Below are 23,769 nucleotides of genomic sequence, written 5' to 3'. Positions count from 1 at the left end.
ACCGTTAGTTTGTGATGTGATAATAAAAAGTTACTAATAATTTTAGGTATTAAAATGTAATTTTTCTCTAATAAAAAATCGATATTTTAATTATTAATCCGATATTTTAATTATTAATCAAAATACAAAGAGGTTGAAACTATTGGGACATATGGAATAAATAAAGAGAAGTGAGTTCATTAGTTTCCCAATAAGTCCAAGCAAGGTGAAAAGTGGGCAGTGTTTCGGCGACAAAAATTATACTAGTATACACTTAATTTGCATGTTGGATCGCTAAAACAAGATAAACTAGAGTTAGATTATAGAGAAGTATTTTGATCATAATAAAAAAGCGAGAATTCAAGATTTAGGGAAAATTCTTTTAAAGAAATGAGGAATGATGCAGACATAATTAGACATTAATTAGTTTTGGTTGGTTTTCTTTCAATAATATAGTGTTTTTTTAATTCTTTAAGTTATTTTGGTTTTTATTTTGATATTTTTTCTCTCTACTAATTAGTTTTCAGTTAACTTCATTTTTAATTTATTTTCTTTAAATATTATTTCTTTATATCTAAAAGTTAATGTTTATATAAAGGTTTCATTATGATGGATCATAAAATTCAACTTTAATCAATTATATTATATATGAGTTTAATTGTATTCTCTTGAGATCTCTTCAATTTAACAATTTATTGAGATTTTAATGCAACTTATCAAATTTTTCATACTCTTTGTGGCGTCAATCGTTCAATATCCATGACTTATCAAATTATCCAACTTATGAGGCGTCATTCATCCATCCGTCAAGTTTTCCGTAGCGCGTTCTTCACATAATCCTTATTTTTCACCAATCAAATGATGAGGATCATATCATATAACTTAAGTTATAATTGGATGTTGAATAATAACCGAGACACCTAAAAAGTTAATAAAATAAAAACCCTGGACTGATTGATTTGTAAGATTATATCTCATGATTAAATATGTACTGTGTCTGGTTCATGTGATTCAATCTCACAACTTAATCTTAGGTGAATAATATCGTGATAATTAGTCATACCCACCCCTTCCAACTAAAATACTCTCACAATTTAATATAAGATGAATAGTTATATGATTATTAGTCATGACAACGGAAATACACCTTAGTTAATTGTTCAAAATCCATGTTTTTTTATTATCTTTAATTATTAATGTTTATTTCTTAGTACTTTAAAACAATCCTTGACTTATATGATACCCATTACTTTAAAACAATCCTTGACTTATAAATTTTGTATTTAATCCTAATTTTAATATCCTACAACATAATTTTGTACATACAAAAAAGTTTACCTAAAAACATAAATGAACATCTTTTCTTGGCACGACGGTCTTAAAACTTTGTTGCTAGAAAGTGGACCACGAAAAGCAAATAACAGTAGTAATGTATAATTATTTATTGAAGGAGTGGTGGCAATGGCAAATACTTCTCCTATTTCTTCATGAATTTATCTGCCACTTTAATTTTGTTTACGCTTTAGGCCAAAAAAACTCATTGAGTGAAAATTATTAGTTAGATGAAATTAAAATGCCGCTTTATTTGTATCGCAATTAATTAGTTAATTAATTTAAGGACCATTATAATATTACGTACTCGTAATTTGTCGGTCTTCTTATAGTAGTAAATTCTTTTTATATGACACGTACTCTATTTTTAATATTTTTAGTCCATTTCAAATTTATTACTAGCATTTATATATTTTGACAAAAGGAATTGTAGGGGCTGTGGATTAAATGACTAGAATACTACTCACGTAGGGTTTTATCCATAAATAAAATAAAACCCAATATGAGCCATTTTTCAGCTACATGACAGATACAATATTCAATTCTGTTTTACCGTTTACTTTGATGGATTAATTAAAATTTAAATAATCTTATCCTTCAATATTGGTGTGTAAATCAATTTTAGCAATTTAGAAATAAAGGTGTTTGATTATTTTAGGCTTCGTATGAATGAATTGATTAGATTCGAAAATGTATGAAAATATGTGATACAATGGTAATTACGGAAGTAAAATATTAGAAGGCATTATGATTTGTTATTTTTAATTATATATTCCATAGAGACAGTTGACATGGTGAAATAATAATTAGTTTTAATATGATAATTGTCGGTTTTTATTTTTAAAGAAAAAGTTTTACCTGCAAATTAAATTTGGGTATAAGAGTGCAATCAGAAAACAATACCATCAGTTTTTTTAGCTTCGTAGTTACACAACGTCTACTTAATTTGTAAATTTAGTTTAATATAAGTTGATAGATGTAAATTATGATACATTTAATTATTTGATCCTTAGATGCTGTTGAATGCTTTATTTATAGTTCTATACCCTCTATGTACTTCAAATTTGTTAGGATTATAATGTTTTTCGGCAATTAGTTATCATATGCTAAGCGAGAATTGGTAATTTTGTTATCAAGATTTTTTAATTATTTTTATATTTAGATGTTTCTTTGTAGTTAACGTTTTTTTGAAATATCAAAAAGTATTCTTGCTAATTTACAAATGTTTTACAGTAGTATTGTTTTTCTTCTACTGAACATCTCCATTCTAATTGCAAAAAACCCTAGACCTTAATTTCTATTTATATTATTTTACTTAATTTGTAATTTATAAGTATCACATTTATTTAGAGATACAAATACAATTGACTTATACGTAGGACCACCCTGCCAATATAAGGGGAAGACTGGAAAAAAATGAAGAATTAGGCACATCATAATATTTATATTTAGCTATTAATTAGCCAACCAAACCTACTAATGAAAAAGTTTCATTTCCTTCATTGAATGATATTAATAAAATGTTAATGCATCTTTGTCACACGTACACTACATTAATGACATATCAACTGGGGCTTCATATTTATTTTTCTAGCTAGCTGTCTTGTACATATTCTCGTATACCACAATTTATTAAGCTAGAAAATTTAAAATACTTACACAAAATATCTATTATATATGTTCAACGACTCAATATAATTTTTCCGAGAAATCCGAATTTTAGAAGTTAGAAATGTTTTATTACACATAAATGTCCTCAATTTAATTTATGAGAAAAGATAAATGTACATAAATTGTACGTGTACATAATATTTTTAAAATTTAATTAAATTTAAAATTTATTTTGTTATTTATTGTATACTTGTACTACTAGTTTTTTTACTAAATCATTTTATTATTATCATAAAAAATGAAAAAACTAAGGCTCAAAACATCACCCGTTTAAATCGGTCTGGTTGTCCTGAGCCCATGACCTTTCTCTCTCCACAGTTTCTCTCTCATCAACTATTTGCTAACAGTGAATCCCACACCTTTTAAGCTCTCCGTGCTTCAGATATCCTCACACACACACACACCAACTCCACTCAAAATATCTCATAACAATACCTCTCAATTTGTGTTACACTTACCGTTTATAACCCTCACTGCTAGCGTATAATTGGCCGGAATTTTGCCCTATTTCGCTTGTTTTCCGGTGGATTTTTTGTTTAATCAATTTTTGTTGTGAGATGAGAGATCTGCTTATTATAAATTAAGGCGCCTGAACCAATGGGTTCTCCCGAGGTTTTGATGAAAGGGTTTAACGACGCCGGCGGTGGCGATCCCGCGCCGGGGAACATGAATTCCGACGCCGGGAGAGGTAATTCCTGATGTGTTACTCACGGTTTTGTTTATGCGTTGCTCGTGTTTGTCGGCTTTTTTCTGAATTTGCTTTTTCCGCTTTGGTAGCGGTGGATGCTGAGAGAGCGTTGTACACAGAGCTGTGGAAGGCGTGTGCGGGGCCGCTGGTGACGGTGCCGCGCGAAAATGAACTTGTTTTCTACTTCCCACAGGGGCACATAGAACAGGTTTTCTCCCTTTTGTTCTGTTTTCATTTTTTAGGGGGGAATTGGCTGGTGTCGAGGGCTTTAGTTGATCTAATTTAGTCACGATTTTAGTTTATTTAGTTTCGATTTTGAGATTCATGACATTCACATGTGAAATTCAGTGATTTTCCGGCGGTTTTGGAACTGAAATTGTGGTCAGATTGAAAACATCTCTGAATAAGGGCTTCCTTTTTTATCGTAAACATTTGTTAGTTCTTCCTGATTGGAAAGGTATTTATTTAGCTCTCTACTTATAGTTTGTGGATTCATGGTTGTAGGTGGAGGCATCGACAAATCAGAGCTCGGACCAGCAGATGCCAGTGTACAATCTTCCTCCTAAGATCCTTTGCCGAGTGGTTAATGTCCTGTTGAAGGTACTCTATAGTTTGGTCTTAGTATTCGTGAATACTTCTAAATTGAGCTATTGGATTTTTGGGTCTGTATATAATTTGTTTGAAGGTTTTCTGACCGGGATCTTGTGCTTTTCTGGTGATTAGGCTGAGGCGGATACTGATGAAGTGTTTGCTCAGATTACCTTGATGCCTGAAGCTAATGTAAGTTGATCTGTGTTGCACAATGAACATTTTATGAATTTCCGTATTTAGTTTTAATTTACTTGTAATTGTCTGTTGCAGCAAGATGAAAATGCAGAGAGGAAAGATTCACCCCCTTCTCCTCCACCACATGTCCGTGTCTATTCTTTTTGTAAAACTCTTACTGCATCAGATACTAGCACTCATGGTGGATTCTCGGTCCTCAGACGGCATGCTGATGAATGTTTGCCACCACTGGTTAGGATGAAGCCTCCTAAACTCTATGAAGTTCTAACATATCGAAGCTCATTTTTTATGTTATTAATAAGGTTTTGTCTTCTATGATAGGACATGTCACGGCAACCTCCAACCCAGGAGTTAGTGGCCAAAGATTTGCATGGACAAGAGTGGCGGTTCAGGCACATATTTCGTGGTATGTAAATTTGCAACAAAACTAAGTTCCCAGTTTAAACCAGATGTAGAACTGAATGCAACCGTGTCATATAAGTCCACAGATAATTTTCATTTTGAAATGTAAAATGCTCACTTGTGGGGGGCAATAGCACTAATTTTAGTTGTGGAATGCCAGGTCAGCCACGCAGGCACCTTCTTCAGAGTGGTTGGAGTGTCTTTGTTAGTTCTAAGAGGCTGGTTGCTGGGGATGCCTTCATATTTTTGAGGTGTGATACTGCTCTAGATATTAATATATAGTAATATTTTCACTAATATTCATAATCTTACTAATGAGTAACAAACTTGCAGAGGTGAGAATGGAGAGCTGCGTGCTGGAGTGAGGCGTGCCATGAGACAACAGGGTAATGTTCCATCATCTGTCATATCTAGCCACAGCATGCATCTTGGTGTGCTTGCAACAGCTTGGCATGCTATTCAGACCAATACCATGTTCACTGTTTATTACAAGCCGAGGTACGTGATGATTTGTGATCGAATTGTCTATCTTGTATCTTGGTGAATTTCCCCATTCATGTTTTTGCTGATTCGCTAGAGTAAAGCGTTTGGGTGTTACTCTGTAGAAGCAGCTGATGGTTTGTGTTTTCTGTCCTTTTTTTTCCTTTTTGGTGAGAGGTTATTTTATCTTGTTCACCTTTGTCGAGTGTTGATTAAACGTAGATTTCTTGTGCATGTGATCAGTAAGGATGCTAACTCAATGTCCTTACGATATCTTGTATCTGTTACAGGACGAGCCCAGCTGAATTTATTGTTCCTTATGATCAATACATGGAGTCCATTAAAAAAAATTATTCAATAGGAATGCGATTCAAAATGAGATTTGAAGGTGAAGAAGCTCCAGAACAGAGGTAGGGGAGCATATTAGCATTTGTGCATTGACAAGAACTCATTGAACTTGAGTGAAAATTTTATTCTGATGTTGATTACGTAGGTTTACTGGAACTATTGTTGGTTCTGAGGATGCAGATCCAAATAGATGGAAAGATTCTAAATGGAGATGCCTTAAGGTATATGATTGGCCCTCTAATAACGACTAGGATCCGAACTTGCAATCACATTATTAATTTTTTATCCCATCATTTTGGTGAGTTTATTACATTTTTCTTTGTTAAGGTGCGGTGGGACGAAACTTCAGCAATTGTTCGACCTGAGAGAGTTTCACCCTGGAAAATAGAACACACGCTTTCTCCTCCTGTATTGAATCCTGTTCCAGTGCCCAGACCGAAAAGGCCTCGATCAAGTGTCCTACCCTCGTTGTCTGAAACCTCTGTGCTTACTAGGGAAGGTTGGTTTTTTCTGTTCTCTCTGCTTGAGAAACTTCTGTGATAGCTATATTTTGTTATTTATCAGCTGTTGAGTGGATCTCTTAATCATCTGTTGTGCAATACAGGTCCTACGAAGATGACTGCAGACCCTGCACCTGCTAACCATGGGTTCCCAAGGGTCTTGCAAGGTCAAGAATCATCGACCTTGAGAGGCACTTTCTCTGAGACCAATGAGTTGGACTCCTCTGAAAAGTCATATTTGTGGAAGCCCTCATTAGAAGATGAGAAGATTGATGTTTCTGCTTCAAGAAGACATGGAGCAGATAACTGGTCAACTTTTGGGCGCCCAGAGTCGTCATTTACTGATCTGTTATCAGGATTTGGCTCAAAAACTAATACACACCGTGATTTCAGTATGCCTCTTGGCAACCAATCAAATCCTAAGCGACAGACACAGGAGTGCGATGCAAAGTTTAGCTTAATGGGGAATATTTGGTCGCTAATGCCTTCTGGTCTCTCACTTAATCTGATGGACTCTAGTACTAAGAATCATGTTCAAGGAACTGGCACTTCTTATCTTACTCGTGGAGATAGTAGACATGGAGCCTTTAGAGACTTTTCCATGATCAATGATCCTAGAGGTGACAATCAAGGATCAAACTGGCCAATGCCCCCTCCTGTTTCAAAATACCTTCACATGAGAACTTCTCAGCCAAGAGAGTTGATGCCGAAGCGTGTATGTGCAGAGCAGCATGATACCATGAAGCAAAAGGAAGGGAACTGCAAGCTCTTTGGTATTCCCCTCATAAGTGAATCTGCACCATCAGAACCAGAAATCTCAAATAGAAATGTGCTAAACTCACCTGGTTTTACTCAAAACTCTGGACATCCTCATCAGTTCCCTGCATTTGAATTTGATCAAAGGTCTGATCAATCAAAGGGATTGAAAGCGGGAGATCATGGAGTTGCTGCTGGCGAGCAAGAGAATCAATTCCCATCCTTCCCTCCTTCAGCAACAGAGAGAGAAACCAAATGTCATTCTGGTTCATCCAGGAGTTGCACCAAGGTTTTCATCTGGAACTTAATATTTCTTTTTTGCAGGAATGTTTTATATTCACTTCTCCTTTTCTGAGAGAGTCTTGTGATTTCAGGTTCAAAAGCAAGGGTCTGCCCTTGGTAGGTCTGTGGATCTGGCCAAATTCAACAATTATGATGAATTGATCTCTGAATTGGATGATCTCTTCGAATTTGGTGGTGAACTCAAGGCTAGGAACAAGAATTGGCTAGTTGTGTACACTGATGATGAGGATGACATGATGCTTGTTGGAGATGATCCTTGGGGGTAAGATATTACCTGGAATATGTCATAGAATTTATTTTTAAAGTTTGTCCTGAGAATGCTGATTTCGTCAAATTTCATTTTAAAATTGTTGCATGCTCATATCATCTGGTCTCTGGTTTAAAACAGGGAGTTTTGTTGCATGGTCCGCAAGCTCTTAATCCTTACAAAAGAGGAAATGCTACGGATGAACCCGGGGACATTAAACTCAAAGGGAGAAGAAGACACTTCATCAATCGCAGATGGTGTAGATGCTAATGTCCAGAGTTTTCCATCATTGAGTCCAGATGACTACTAGTTGTGCTGTATCCTGGTAAATTTTTTCCCTCTACAGGAATTTCCTTTTCAAATCACCGGCTTTTCTAGCATGTCATCCTGTTGTGCGCATGTGTTCTTGATCATGAAAGCATATGTATACTCCTATGATTCTATTTTTCTTCCCTTTACTTAAGTTGATTTTTTTTTTCATTTTCTTGCTGGTGCGGGTGGGTTGGTAATTGGAGGCGATGCTTCAACGTACCTTTGTCGTCTATGGATGATCGATTTCTCAATCACCAGTAATTTATGTACTAAGTAATTTGGAGTGTATTCTAATTTTAGCTGTTATGCTCCGTTACAGGTGTGTTGGAGCATGGTCTGACTGTATAATCCATCTAACCGTTGAATCTTGGGAAACGTTGAATGGTGAGATGTGAATGGAGTCCCTTCAGCATGATGCCAGATGCTCTTATATATAGAATAGATACACCTAAGAAATTTCAATTTTGGATCCCTTTTCACATAATGTGTTTGACATTATATAAGATTGGTACGTGCCACCAGATATTCGACCTCTGTAAATAGGTGCCAGTCGAAAATCTCCAGCATCGATGTAATGCAGAATTCGTGGTTTAATGTCTAGGGGTATATAGTGTGTTGCCGGCATTAGTATAAATCTGGTTGGCCCATGAGGTACATATTATGTCTGCAGTCATGTACAGGTAAGTAGTTTGTGATCTCGTTCTAATCTGCAGATTGTTAAAAGTTTTCAAGTATTGGTCAGCTGTTTTGATCTTATCCTTATATTACCCAATCATACTGCCCCAGAGTGTCTTTAAACTAGTCATATTGATGTGTAACTCAATTTTAGCAATTTAGTAATAAAGGTTTTTGATTATTTTATATGGCTTCTTATGAATGAATTGAGTAGATTCGAATATGTATGAATATATGTGATACAATGGTTATTACGGAAGTAAAATATTAGAAGTCATTAAGAATTGCTAATTTTAATTATATATTCCATAGAGACAGTTGACATTGTGAAATAATAATTAGTTTTAGTTTGATAATTGTCGGTTTTATTTTTAAAGAAAAAGTTTTACCTGCAAATTAAATTTGGGCATAAGAGTGAAATGAGATGCAAACAGAGATTGATCAGAAAACAATTCCCTTATTTTTTTAAGCTTCATAGTTTGTACAACATCTACTTAATTTGCAAGTTCAATTTAATTAATATGATAGATGTAAATAACTATGTTACATTTAATTATTTGATCGTTAGATTCTGTTGATGCTTTATATATAGTTCTATATAGTTCACTATGGTTGGGCCCTCCCAGAGGGGTTTTTTTTAAAAAAATTATTTTCAAATCATTATTTTCTGAAAGGGCCTATATTTATGTAATGGAAGGGCCCAAGACCTATCTCTTTCCATTTCATTTCCAAATCGTCATTATTTTGTTTTATTTTTTCAGCACTTATATATTTAATATAACAAATTTAAATGCAAAAAATGTTAATACGCAAATCTTCATTGTATTGCAATATTGGAAAATATAATACAATGAGATGCAAAGTGGAGGGATGATCGAAAATGATGGGAAGTGGAAGTATGTATAGAGAAATAAAAATAATTTTCAAAATAATAATAATAATAATAATAATATGAGAGGCTGGTGCTCCACAATGGAGGGCAGATCAAAGGGCCCTTCTCATCGGCATGAGCCAATACATCGGCCATATGGGGGAAAGGTGAGGGAGCCGATCATCGACCCCTCCGTCGCAGTGGTTGGCCGATGGGGAGGCCTCTCCATCTGTGACATCCCTAACCCGAAACATGCATTATTTTGCATATTATCATATTATATATTGGCATTGCATATTAAATTGTCATTTTTACTACCGAGATATTAACTGTGTCATAGAGAATATATTTATTGTTATGACGACTCAATATAGTCAAATATATGGATAGTTTTGATTTACGAGAATTGTTAAAAGGGATGTGGGTATATTATTTTATTATATAAATTAGTATATATATAAACATATAATAATTATGTAATTGTGTGTGCATGTGTACCATATAATACTAGCACAGTAGCACTTATGTACGTAAATATAAACATATAAATATATTAAGCTCCTTTTACCCCTTTAGATAATATTTCCTTTTTAATATCAACCATTAGATTGATAAAATGGATGGACAAGATTAAAATGTGAAATCTGAGCCCGTGTTGCATTATTGGTTCTAATGTGTGCATTATAAGGGTAAAGCTGTAAACACGAAAATATATCAGCAGTTTCAAAACTGCAAGTGCGAAAATTACGTGGTTATTTGGAGATACGATTGACAAATCCCTCATTCCATTCTCTTTCATAGTCGCGACCTCCTCACTTCTCCCCTCTTCCCAAACCCTAACTGTGCCGTTTTACAATCCTATGAAGATCGATGTTTCTCACCACCACACCGCGAATAACCGCTGCGAGTCAATGACTTTTCTCGGTGAGGATTTCTCTTTCCACTTCCAGCAACAGCAGTTGGAGATCGATTGAATCAATTTTGAATTCGATTTTTCAGTGAATTTATGGTTTATTCTGCCGTTGGTTTTCGCAATTTTGAATTCGATTATCAGTGAATTTATGGTTTATTCTGATAAATTTGTGATGAACAGACGGAGAAAGTGAGGTTAGAAACCCTAGCTGCTTCAAAATCGGAGAAACTCCATTGAAAGAGTCAATTTCTGCCAGCTTAACACCTCGGTCGACGCAACACCATTTTAATCGGTGGAAGATTTTCAATCGACAACAAGGTATGGTTCCAAAGTTTCGATTTTTGGTAAGAGAGCAGTCTCCGAGTCGATTTTAGCCGTGAAAACACCACAAAGTCGACGATTTAGAGTTTTATACTAAATATAATGTACAAATATTTCCGTGTAATGGATTTTATTTACTCAGTAATGGAGTATATGTTTCTGAGACGTTTTTGTTATGATTTTATGAGTATTTTTAACTTGTAAAAATAATGTGAAAATATTTCAGTGTAATGGATTTTATTTACTCAGTAATGGACGATTTGTGTCCTGTAATGTATATATTTATGAGACGTTTTTGTTGTGATTTTATGAATAGTTTTAACTGATAAACATAATGTACAAATATTTCAATGTAATGCATTTTATTTACTCAATAATGGACGATTTGTGTCATGTAGTAATGGACGATCTGTACATTATTAACTGATCCGTGCACATTATTAGATACTATTAAAACATTATTTACTGTATCAGATCTTAAACGCATTAAAAATAAAATTTAATTCATGTTGTGGTGCTATAACCTAGCCCCATGTGTTGCTAAACCCAAGGGGAATGATTCAAACTCTCTGCCCTTTGTGATGGTTCCGTTTGTGAGTGGGTACTGCAACCTAGCCCCATGGATTGCTAAACCCAAAGGGCATGAATTCAATTTTCTTTCAACATTATTCTATTCAATCTGTACATTATCCACTTATCCGTGCACATTATTAGATACTATTGGTACATTATAGCCACTTTCGTACATCAAGGATTATATGGAACCAAAAACAAAGAATAAAAACAGAATATTTTTATGGTAATAAATAACTAAGTGGCGATTTTTATGGTCAATACTTTTACAAGAAATCAAACTAAGATATTGTAAATCTTTATATATTAATTTAAGTAAATTATAGATTGACTATTCGATGTGCTAGTGGCGTGATTTTAGGTAATTATGAAAAATAAATCTGAAAAATATATTTACTAAACTTAATTGAGAAAATTAAGGAAGTGAAAAATAATGGAGAGAATTAAGGAAGATAATAAACCGTTGCAAAAAAGAACTCCCAACATTACCCTTTTCTCATTTTTTAAATATTTTAATTAAATACATATGGCATGATTTGGAGCCATCAGATCTTGAAATTGAAGGGCCAAGATTGAGAAGGAAAAAGAACAAAAGATGAGAAAAGTATATGAATACATCTATATATATATATATATATATATAGGGTTTTGATCTATGCAAACCCATTTTTAATACAAAAATACAGAACCAAGCATATGGAGGTCATTTTTAGGTCATCGTAAGCTTATTTTTATGTCATTATTATAAGGATGACATAAAAGGATCTTAACATGACCTCAACCCCAAAATTTATAATATGACCTAAAACTGCTTTATAATGACCCTCCGTGTTTTTCTTTAATTATTGACCATTAGATTGTCAAATCTCATGGTCATGATTTGGTCTGGATTTTGTATTGGGATCAATTTTTGTATTGATCATTTTCCTACATATATATATATATAGAGTCCCATTATCCACAAATCCACTCTTAAAGACCGAACCACCGAACCCTACCAAATTAGGGCTTTTAGATCTAGTTTTTTATGGATAAGATACAGAGATTTATAAATTATTTTCGCCTTCATCACGAGCCTATTTTAATTCATCCGAAGGTAAATAAGTCATACTAATATGTTACGAAGATTTAACTTCGTCCAAAATATATTACTTCATTCTAGTAGGTTTTTACTTCATTCTAGTAGGTTTTTACTTCATTCCAGTACGTAAATGTGGTTTCGCCGTCGCGTGCCGTTCTTTCTCTCTACAATATCTATCACCACCGCCATGGCGCTAATATGGTTTAATAAACACATGGAATAATATAATAAATTATTGGAATGAAGTATGTGTAGAAGCATTTGAAGTCCCACTAGAATGAAGTAAAAATCTTATCCAATGAAGTAATAACGTTTCTGAATGAAGTAATAAACTTACTTGAATAAATTACATATTTAAATGTTAATCAAGCAAAAACTCACGTCAATGAATTTGAATGAAGCATATGTTGAATCATTTCAAAACCTACTGGAAGCAAGTAAAAACATGTTGTAGTTTCAAGGTATTACGTACAGAATGAAGTAATAAACCTATACAATGAAGTAAAATGAGCTAGTAATGAAGCAGAAAAAATTTTCACAGCAGCACATCTCATCAAAAAAACTAGATCTAATGGCCCAGATTTGGTCTCTAGTTCGGTCTTTAAAATTGGTTCGACATTGATCACAACTCTCTCTCTCTATATATATATATATTATATATATATATAGAGAGAGAGAGAGGAGTGATCAAGGTCTAACTAATTTTAAGTGTATAACCAGAGAATAAATCTCAGCCACACATCTTGTTACTCTAATTTAATCTTAAAGGTTAAACAAATTTTCAGATTTTTGTTAAAAATAATAGCCCAAGGGCATTTTTGGAAATTGAATGTCAACATCTCAAACTCAAGCAACGATTTCTCCCAAATTCAAAGTGCAATTTCTTCCAAAATTCAAGCGTAGATTCCTCCAGAATTCAAGCGCCGATTTCTTCCAATCTTCACCAAATTTGTTCGCAAAATTAACGTGAATTGTGTTGCGTGATTTCTAAACCAAATTCAGCTTCTTGTCCAAATTCGTTCACGTTTGATCGCGACGTCACTTCCCGGTCGAATCGCGACGTCTGGAGTCGGGACTGACGGCGGGCATCATCCAATGGCTGAAGCAAGAAGGACAGGATGGCGTACCGGCGGCTGGCTCAAATGCCACAGCCAAGCTTCGCCTCTGATTCGCAATGAGGCAAGAGACCAACACCGTGCGCTGCCGCTCACCGACGATGGTGACGGTGTCGACTAGGCCTGCGTTGAGGTCGAGAGAGAAATAGTGATAGAGTGAGAGAGAGGGCAGTTGGGGAAAGAGGAGGGAGACGCCCGCATCGCCACACGCCGGTGACGGCGGTGGTCCTCCGCGACCAGGCGAAAGAGAAAAGAGGCGTTGCTGTTGTGAGAGAGAGAGATAAAAGTTGGGCGCATTGTTCAGGGTTTAGGAATATACTTCACTATATGAACAATATACTTTACTTAAATGAAAAAACGGTACATTATAAGGCATGCAAAATATACTTCACTATAATCATAATATACATCACTATATAAAAAATATACTTCACTGAAATGGAAAAAGGGTACATTATAAGGGATGCAAAATATACTTCACTATAAACACAATATACATCATTATATGCTCAATATACTTCACTGAAATGAAAAAATTGTACACTGTAAATTATATTCTTCGCTGAAATATTAAACATCATATTTTTAGTTCACTTCTTACTTATTTTTAGTTCACTGTGTACATATTTTAGTCCACTAAACGTGAGTTTTATTTCATTGTCAGCTTATTTTTAATTCACTTTTTACTGGTTTTTAGTTCAATGCGTACATGTTATGTACGTGAGTTTTATTTTGTTTTTAGTCCACTAAACGTGAGTTTTATTTCATTGTCAGCTTATTTTTAATTCACTTTTTACTGGTTTTTAGTTCAATGCGTACATGTTATGTACGTGAGTTTTATTTTGTTGCAAACTTGTTTTTTGTTCACTTCTTACATATGTATAGTTCACTGCGTACTTGTTTTAGTTCACTACTATAGTTGTTCACTTCGTACCAAAACTTATCAGATTACAATTTTAAGTTGTGAACTATATTTTGTTAAATAATTAACAAGTATTCATACGTGAACTAAATAGATTGGACATAAAGTGAAGTATATTGTGCATATAGTGAAGTATATTGAGCATAAAGTGAAGTAAATTGAACATGCCTTATAGTTTATTATTTTTTTCACTACAGTGAAGTATATTGTGCATATAGTGAACTATTATATGCTTATAGTGAAGTATAATAATTTTACAGTGAATTACAGTGAAGTAAATATGTTTTATAGTGATGCAAATATGCTCTACAGGAAGTATATAGTCTAACATAATATTGAATTTAATTGAAAATGATGAGCTTTATATTGAACTAAATGACACATATTATGAACTATATCAGTTTCAAACAAATGGTCATGAACGCTTGAAGTTTACAATCATTTTTCCACATCTATCTCCATGTTGTTGCTACATTCTCGATAATGTTTTGATGTTGTCGTCAAGATATTCAATGACTCATGGTTTGTTTCCAACAACATTAATGCGCTGCAATTCTTTACTCTTAGCCTTTGGATATTTCCTTGCTGCTTCTTTTAGGCAATACATTTCCAATCTTGTTCCCGCTCACCATAGTAACAATCATCATATACTTCACTCTAAGGTCTATTCACTTCACTGAAATAAGAAAACACAAAACACTGTAAGACATACATCGTATACTTCACTCTAAGCATAAACTGAATCACTGCAAAGGTAGAACACTTCACTCTTAACATTTATTAGTTCACTTTAAGCTCTATACACTCTAATCATGAAATACTTCACTCTATGCACGTTTTTACTTCATTGAGATTAAAAAATAGTGCACAATAAGCATGGATCACAAACACTTCACTCTAACCATGGAATACTTCACTCTATGCACGTTTTACTTCACTGAGATGAAAAAATAGTGCACTTTAAGCAAGGATCACAAACACTTCACTCTAACCATGGAATACTTCACTCTATACACGTTTTACTTCATTGAGATGAAAAAATAGTCCACTATAAGCAAAGATCATAAACACTTCACTCTAAGCATGAAATACTTCACTCTATGCACGTTTTACTTCACTGAGATGAAAAAATAGTTCACTATAAGCAAGGATCACAAACACTTCACTCTAAGCAAGTTTTACTTCACTGAAATGGAAAAACAAAGCACTATAAGCATGGATCACAAACACTTCACTCTAACACTAGAATACTTCACTCTAAGCAAGTTTTACTTCACTGAAATGAAAAAACAAAGCACTATAAGCATGGATCACAAACACTTCACTCTAACACTAGAATACTTCACTTTAATCATGTTTTACTTCACTGAAATGGAAAAACAAAGCACTATAAGCATGGATGACAAACACTTCACTCTAACACTAGAATACTTCACTTTAATCATGTTTTACTTCACTGAAATGGAAAAACAAAGCACTATAAGCATGGATGACAAACAATTTCACTCTAACACTAGAATACTTCACTCTAAGCAAGTTTTACTTCACTGAAATGGAAAAAAAAGCACTATAAGCATGGATGACAAACATTTCACTCTAACACTAGAATATTTCACTCTAAGCAAGTTTTACTTCACTGAAATGGAAAAACAAAGCACTATAAGCATGGATCACAAACACTTCACTCTAACACTAGAATACTTCACTTTAATCATGTTTTACGTCACTGAAATGGAAAAAAAAGCACTATAAGCATGGATGACAAACATTTCACTCTAACACTAGAATATTTCACTCTAAGCAAGTTTTACTTCACTGAAATGGAAAAAAAAGCACTATAAGCATGGATGACAAACATTTCACTCTAACACTAGAATATTTCACTCTAAGCAAGTTTTACTTCACTGAAATGGAAAAACAAAGCACTATAAGCATGGATGACAAACACTTCACTCTAACATTAGAATACTTCACACTAATCATGTTCCGATCAGAAACCCTATATTCAATGATTCATCATCCGATATGCCGGTAAATAATTCAACTTAAGAATCAGAAGATGCAGTTCGATTGACGCAGACAGAAAAACCAGAGGGAAAAAAAGGAGAAATAGAATCAATGAAACAATAGTCGTTTAATTTAACGAAAAGCTTCGAAACTCAAAAATATCAGTGAATGCTTGTTAATCAGAGTTTTACTGTATTAAAGAAATGGATTGAAATCGGAATGAGAAATATAAATCAGTTGAAGAAACCAGTTAAACAACTCACATTTTGAAAAAAATTTCTGATTTGAATCCACCTGTTTGACGACAGATTGCAGCGACGGGAAGACGGCAGCGATTGCAGCGACAAAATTTCGAGAATGGAAGAGAAGACGGGAAGAGGAGTGATGGCGGGAGATGAATTCTGCAAATGAGAAATTAATTCAAATGTTAACCCTATTTTTATTTGTGAAATGTCCATTATACCCCCGCCTTCTTATAGTGAAGTAAATCTGTGATAGAGTGAACTGATTTCTCCTTCAAATTCGAAAATCACATGTGTTAAAACTAGCCCTTGATTTTCTTGATCTTGTGGCTGTGATTTGTTCTCTAGTTATATACTTAATGGGCACTTTCCCTATATCACTACTCTATATATATATATATATATATATATATATATATATATATAGGGATGTATTCAGGTCAGAACGCTAAGTATAAGTAAAACTCAAAACACTTGCAGTCCATTGGATCATATGATCTAATGGTTAGATTAATGCCACGTGTCATCTAATAATGTAGAATTTTAGACTAATAATGTAGCTCGGATAATAATGTAATTTTAGACTAATAATGTAGCTCGGATAATAATGTAGCATTTTAGTTTAATAATGTAGCATTTTAGTTTAGAAATGTACAGTTTTAGTCTTACAATGTACATTTCTAGTCTAATAATGTACCTCGCCTAATAATGTAGATTTTTAGTATCATAATGTAACAAATCACAACCATCCAATCTAATGATCCAAGGGCTGTGATTTGTGCTGTGTTTTACGCTAAGATGCTGTAAGGACCCTAACACACCCCTATATATATATATATATATATAGGGGAGCACTAGGGTGCCCCCTTATTTAGAGTCACAACGTACATCCAATCTGGTGCTGCCATGTGGCACAAAACATGCAATATTTTAAACACAAAAATGCAATCTAGTTGTATATGCATTTTCGCAGATTGCATTTTAGTTGTATGTAAATTGCATTTTATAGTGTTGAGTTTTGCATTTTCACATAAATTGCATTTTTTATTGTTAAGTTTTGCATTTTCACATATAAAAATGCAATTCGTCTATATATAAAATGCAAATTAAACAGTCAATATCAAAAATGCAAAACTCAATGATAAAAAATGCAATCTGCATATAACAAAAATGCAATCCGCCGAAATTCATTTATAGCTTCTACAAATGTGTATTGCATTTTTCTGTATACAATATTGCATTTTTCGTGCCACATGGCAGCACGTGGTTGGATGTACGTTGTAACTTTAAAATTAGTTGTTATACTAGTACATCCCTATATATATATATATAGTAGTGATATAGGGAAAGTGCCCATTAAGTATATAACTAGAGAACAAATCACAGCCACAAGATCAAGAAAATCAAGGGCTAGTTTTAACACATGTGATTTTCGAATTTGAAGGAGAAATCAGTTCACTCTATCACAGATTTACTTCACTATAACAAGGCGGGGGTATAATGGACATTTCACTAATAAAATTAGGGTTAACAATTTCTCATTACGGAATTTAATCTATTCCGCCATCACTGCTCTTCCCGTCGCTTCCATCCATCATCGCCGTCGCTTCCATCCATGCTGCAATCGCCGTCGCTTCCATCCATCGTCGCTGCAATCGCCGTCGCCTCCATCCATAGTCGAACAATGAATCCAAATGAGAAAGATTTTTCAAAATGTAAGTTGTTCTACTAGTTTCTGATTTAGATTTCTCATTCTGATTTAGATTTAGTTTTAGAATAAAAGTTAGTTTTGAGAATTCTGCAAATTCAAACACCGAGAGTTTTTAATAAGTGAGATCTGCAGTAGTTTATTATGGAATCCAAATTGAACAGAACAGATGTTAGCTTACATTTAATTACTACAGTTAACTACTTCTATGTTTTGTGTAGGTTTTGATCGACTAGAAAAAAAGAAAAACAACAACCGTAGACTCCGATCGTGAGTAACAACTACATGCTCTGTTTTTCATTTAGTGAAGTATTACATTATTAGAGTGAAGTGTTTGTGATCTATGCTTATTGTGCTCTGTTTTTTCATTGGTTTGAAGTAAAACAGTGTTAGAGTGAAGTATTCCAGTGTTAGAGTGAAGTGTCTGTCATCTATACCTGTAGTACTTTGTTTTTTCATTTCAGTGAAGTAAAACATGGTTAGAGTGGAGTATTTCAGTGTTAGAGTGAAGTGTCTGTCATCTATGCTTGTAGTGCTTTGTTTTTCCATTTCAGTGAAGTAAATCATGGTTAGAGTGAAGTATTACAGTGTTAGAGTGAAGTGTCTATCATCTATGCTTGTAGTGCTTTGTTTTTTCATTTCAGTGAAGTAAAACATGGTTAGAGTGAAGTATTCCAGTGTTAGAGTGAAGTGTCTCTCATCTATGCTTGTAGTGCTCTGTTTTTCCATTTCAGTGAAGTAAAACATGGTTAGAGTGAAGTATTCCAGTTTTAGAGTTAAGTGTCTCTCATCTATACTTGTAGTGCTTTGTTTTTCCATTTCAGTGAAGTAAAACATGGTTAGAGTGAAGTATTCCAGTTTTAGAGTGAATTGTTTGTGATGCAATACAATGAAAGGTCATAAAGATTCAGCAAATGAAGCAGTTGCCGTCGAGAAAAGGATGAAGAATCGGGAGGATGAAGCAGCTGCTGTCGAGAAAAGGATGAAGAATCGGGAGGATAGACCTTTCAAACAAAAAACTACAGCTTTTAGTACAAATGAAGCAAATGTTGCGGAGAAAAGGATGAAGAATTGGGAGGATAAACCTTCCAAACAAAATACTACCGATTATACTGAAAAGAGGTCGAAGTATATTCATGATAGACCTCAAGGTGAGTTATTTAATTATTTAGTATCTTAATCAAATATATTATGTATATGGCACAAATTAGAGTTAAGTGCCTGTCATCTATGCTTGTAGTGCTCTGTTTTTCCATTTCAGTGAAGTAAAACATAGTTAGAGTGAAGTATTCCAGTAATAAGGTGAAGTGTCTGTCATCTATGCTTGTAGTGCTCTGTTTTTCCATTTCAGTGAAGTAAAACATGCTTAGAGTGAAGTATTCTAGTAACAGAAGAGTGAAGTGTCTGTCATCTATGCTTGTAGTGCTCTGTTTTTCCATTTCAGTGAAGTAAAACATGGTTAGAGTGAAGTGTCTCTCATCTATGCTTATAGTGCTTTGTTTTTCCATTTCAGTGAAGTAAAACATGGTTAGAGTGAAGTATTCTAGTTTTAGAGTTAAGTGTCTGTCATCTATGCTTGTAGTGCTTTGTTTTTCCATTTCGGTGAAGTAAAATATGGTTAGAGTGAAGTATTCCAGTGTTAGAGTGAAGTGTCTGTCATCTATGCTTGTAGTGCTTTGTTTTTCCATTTCGGTGAAGTAAAACATGGTTAGAGTGAAGTATTCCAGCATTAGAGTGAAGTGTCTGTCATCTATGCTTGTAGTGTTTTGTTTTTCCATTTCAGTGAAGTAAAACATGGTTAGAGTGAAGTATTCCAGTAATAGAGTGAAGTGTCTGTCATCTATACTTGTAGTGCTTTGTTTTTCCATTTCAGTGAAGTAAAACATGGTTAGAGTGAAGTATTCCAAGTGTTAGAGTGAAGTGTCTGTCATCTATGCTTGTAGTGCTTTGTTTTTCCATTTCAGGTGAAGTAAAACATGCTTACAGTGAAGTATTCTAGTAATAGAGTGAAGTGCCTGTCATCTATGCTTGTAGTGCTCTGTTTTTCCATTTCAGTGAAGTAAAACATGCTTAGAGTGAAGTATTCCAGTAATAGAGTGAAGTGTCTGTCATCTATGCTTGTAGTATTCTGTGTTTCCATTTCAGTGAAGTAAAACATGGTTAGAGTGAAGTATTCCAGTTTTAGAGTGAAGTGTTTGTGATACAATACAGTGAAGTAATTTTTTTGTATTATTTCTTCCAGCCTCAAAGAGAAAAGGTTTAAATGATGACAATAAAGAGCCTGCTGCAAAGAAGCAGAGTAAGGCTAAAGGAAAGAAAAAAATGGTGTCGGATGATTTTGAAAATATTAAAATCAGGAGACCAAAACTTGTTGTCAAGGTAGGAGTTAAAAATCTAGTTGATGCCATAGAGAAGATGAACAAAAGACAACTAGCTGCGCTGGAAGAGATGGGATTTGGGCAGCTTGTCCATCTGAAGATCAGAAGTATTCCTACGGAAATGACATTTTCACTCCTGGAGAATTTTAATCAAGACAACTGCACAAGAATCAAGTTAATTGATGATGAACCGTTGCACATCACTGAGGAGGATGTGCATGCGACCTTAGGATTGCCAAGAGGGGAGCGGAAGATAAATATTGAAAAGAAGTATTACATAAATGATGATATGCAGAACATTGCAAAAGCTGTGAAGAAGGACATAAATTCAATATACGCAACTGATTTGCAAGACCAGCTTGATACTGATGTAGATGGTGGTGAATTGTTTAAAAAGGTTTTTCTTGTACTGTTGGACTCTGTGCTGATCTCACCATCTGCAAATGGGATATGTGATGGACGTATTTTGGACTATATAGACAACATTTCCAATGTGAGAAAGTACAACTGGTGCAACTATGTTTTGAATGTGCTAATCACAACACATGATAGCTGGAAAAAGAAGAACAAATCCACTCCATTCACTGGACCCATCACTTTCTTATTGGTGAGTTTTCTATTTTAAGCACTCCTTATAGTGAAGTAAAACATGGTTAGAGTGAAGTATTCCAGTGTTAGAGTGAAGTGTATGTCATCTATGCTTGTAGTGCTTTGTTTTTCCATTTCAGTGAAGTAAAACATGGTTAGAGTGAAGTGTCTGTCGTCCATGCTTGTAGTGCTTTGTTTTTCCATTTCAGTGAAGTAAAACATGGTTAGAGTGAAGTATTCCAGTGTTAGAGTGAAGTGTCTGTCATCTATGCTTGTAGTGCTTTGTTTTTCCATTTTAGTGAAGTAAAACATGGTTAGAGTGAAGTATTCCAGTGTTAGAGTGAAGTGTCTGTCATCTATGTTTGTAGTGCTTTGTTTTTCCATTTCAGTGAAGTAAAACATGATTAGAGTGAAGTATTCTACTTGTTAGAGTGAAGTGTTTGTTGTCCATGCTTGTAGTGCTTTGTTTTTCTATTTCAGTGAAGTAAAACATGGTTAGAGTGAAGTATTCTACTGTTAGAGTGAAGTGTTTGTCGTCCCAGCTTATCATCCATGTTTGAACCTTTTTGCAGGCTTGCTATGTTGATAGGGTTGTCTACAGGATGAGAATGGTGGTTTGAAGATTTCCCACTCCGGAACTGGACAACTACCCTTCTTAGGGAAAGAGGTCAGTTGGAATTCAAAAATGGTGGTGTTATAGGCCGAGGAAGCATAGAAAGCATTGTTGACCTGGTCTCCATTGAAGCTTTATATGTCAATAATGATTCAATCATTGTCACTGCCCCTGTCCCTTCTACCACTGGGAATACTCTCCCACTAACTGATGAAGCTCCTGGGAATACTCTGCCAATAACCCAAGCTCCTTCAACTAATGAAGCTCCTGGGGATACTCTGCCAACAACAAAAGCTCCTTCAAATGATGAAGTAAAAAGTTCAATAAGGGAGGCTGCAGCTTCTATTTAAAAAATGATGAACTTTATAAAGAATGCTCCGGCAACTGGCAAAGACATTAATTGCTTCAAGGTTGTAGCTGTAACTGCCCTTAGGATGGTGGGTGTCGAGGTTGCTCAAGGCGACCAAGCTGTGTCAAATCCAATTAATAATATGACACATGCTATGGAAGTCGATCAAGAGGATAATCCAGAGTGGATTGATCTAATGGAAAAGATGATGGAAATCTATGATGAAAAGAGCAAACTAGTGGCTGAAGGCACATCAATTTTGCCTGAAATTAACTTGGAAAAGAAAGACGTAAGTTGAAGTGTTGGAATGATATAAACAATTTGATTTTGATTTTGGTCTGTTGTGTTTTAAAACTTGACATTTGATTCAGGGTGAACTAAAAACATTTGTATGATGCTGTATTCTATTTTATAATACTTTTTTACTTCTTGTTTATATCTACCTTTTAAGTTTTTGTATTTATGGTTAAATACACATCACTATATGCAGGAGACAAATGAATTTTGTGCAGATCTAACTAAAGGAGCATCACAAACCACACAGTTGAAGGTATACAGATACCTAATACATGTGTATTGTGGTATTTATATTTGATATTCTTTTCTTATTATGAAAATAGGACGACAATGTGGATGCCCAAATTGCATCTGCAATAGAAGCATTCATGGCGATAGGTGATGATGATGACTACATTCAGTCAGAATTGAAAGAAGCTGACCAAAATCCTTCGGCCCAATTAGTAGTTTACGATCCGGATATTGTAAGAATTGATAAAATGCTTATTATTGCTCTTTTTTTCCATTTGAGTGAAGTAAAACATGACTAGAGTGAAGTATTCAAGGTGTTAGAGTGAAGTGTTTGTCATCTATGCTTGTAGTGCTTTGTTTTTCGATTGCAGTGAAGTAAAACATGGTTAGAGTGAAGTATTCTAGTGTTAGAGTGAAGTGTCTGTCATCCATGCTTAAAGTGCTTTGTTTTTCCATTTCAGTGAAGTAAAACATGGCTAGAGTGAAGTATTCTAGTGTTAGAGTGAAGTGTCTGTCATCTATGAAGTGCTTTGTTTTTCCATTTCAGTGATGTAAAACATGCTTAGAGTGAAGTATTATAGTGTTAGAGTGAAGTGTCTGTTTATCGATGCTTGTAGTGCTTTTTTTTCCATTTCAGTAAAACATGGTTAGAGTGAAGTAAAACTTGCTCTATTTTTCCATTTCAGTAATGTAAAAATACACATCCAGTGAACTATATGTCTTATAAAGTGAAGTATATAAACAATATAGTGAAGTTTTCATCTCATTCTTGCTCTGACAGGCAAGTGCTAGGATTGAACAAATGGCAATACGTTCAAAAGCTGAGAAGAGAATATCCGCTGCACTGCGATCTCCATTCCATGAAAGAATGGTTCATGCAAAAACAAAGTTTAGCTTGCAAGAGTCACATATATTTTTTTGGATTATGACAACACCTAAATTAAATGAGTAAGATTTATATTATAGTTCTTATTTAGAAGAAAAAATATACAAAAGAAATCTTAACACACATACATGTTTGAACAGGGACAACATATTGTTTGATGATGATGTTGTAATCGTAACAAAAAGAGAATTTTGT

The 23,769-nt window shown here is 34.3% G+C and overlaps 1 protein-coding gene across 1 annotated transcript; it reads left to right on the top strand.

Moving 5' to 3' along the window:
• The first annotated feature begins 3,283 nt into the window (after positions 1 to 3,283).
• On the top strand, positions 3,284 to 8,665 carry LOC125187563 (auxin response factor 2B-like). The gene is made up of 15 exons (XM_048084178.1): positions 3,284 to 3,670; positions 3,760 to 3,878; positions 4,175 to 4,270; positions 4,394 to 4,450; positions 4,532 to 4,687; positions 4,778 to 4,862; positions 5,019 to 5,109; positions 5,192 to 5,356; positions 5,629 to 5,748; positions 5,832 to 5,907; positions 6,014 to 6,185; positions 6,291 to 7,231; positions 7,317 to 7,507; positions 7,634 to 7,817; positions 8,124 to 8,665. Exons 1-14 carry the CDS (start codon positions 3,580 to 3,582, stop codon positions 7,800 to 7,802), a joined length of 2,529 nt encoding a protein of 842 aa, XP_047940135.1. The 5' UTR covers positions 3,284 to 3,579; the 3' UTR covers positions 7,803 to 7,817; positions 8,124 to 8,665.
• Positions 8,666 to 23,769: the final 15,104 nt, after the last annotated feature.

The sequence above is a fragment of the Salvia hispanica genome, chromosome 5 (genome assembly GCF_023119035.1).
Source record: "Salvia hispanica cultivar TCC Black 2014 chromosome 5, UniMelb_Shisp_WGS_1.0, whole genome shotgun sequence".
NCBI lineage: Eukaryota > Viridiplantae > Streptophyta > Magnoliopsida > Lamiales > Lamiaceae > Salvia > Salvia hispanica.
Note: the sequence above shows the minus strand (reverse complement) of the source record. Positions and strands in the feature narration are given on the sequence as shown.

What these genes read in the sequence shown, in the direction of transcription:
- LOC125187563 (XM_048084178.1), top strand. Translation starts at nt 3,580, where the DNA reads ATGGGTTCTCCCGAGGTTTTGATGAAAGGGTTTAACGACGCCGGCGGT. An exon ending in CACAGGGGCACATAGAACAG is followed by an intron (nt 3,879 to 4,174) that starts GTTTTCTCCCTT and finishes TCATGGTTGTAG; the next exon opens with GTGGAGGCATCGACAAATCA. An exon ending in CTCTGTGCTTACTAGGGAAG is followed by an intron (nt 6,186 to 6,290) that starts GTTGGTTTTTTC and finishes TGTGCAATACAG; the next exon opens with GTCCTACGAAGATGACTGCA.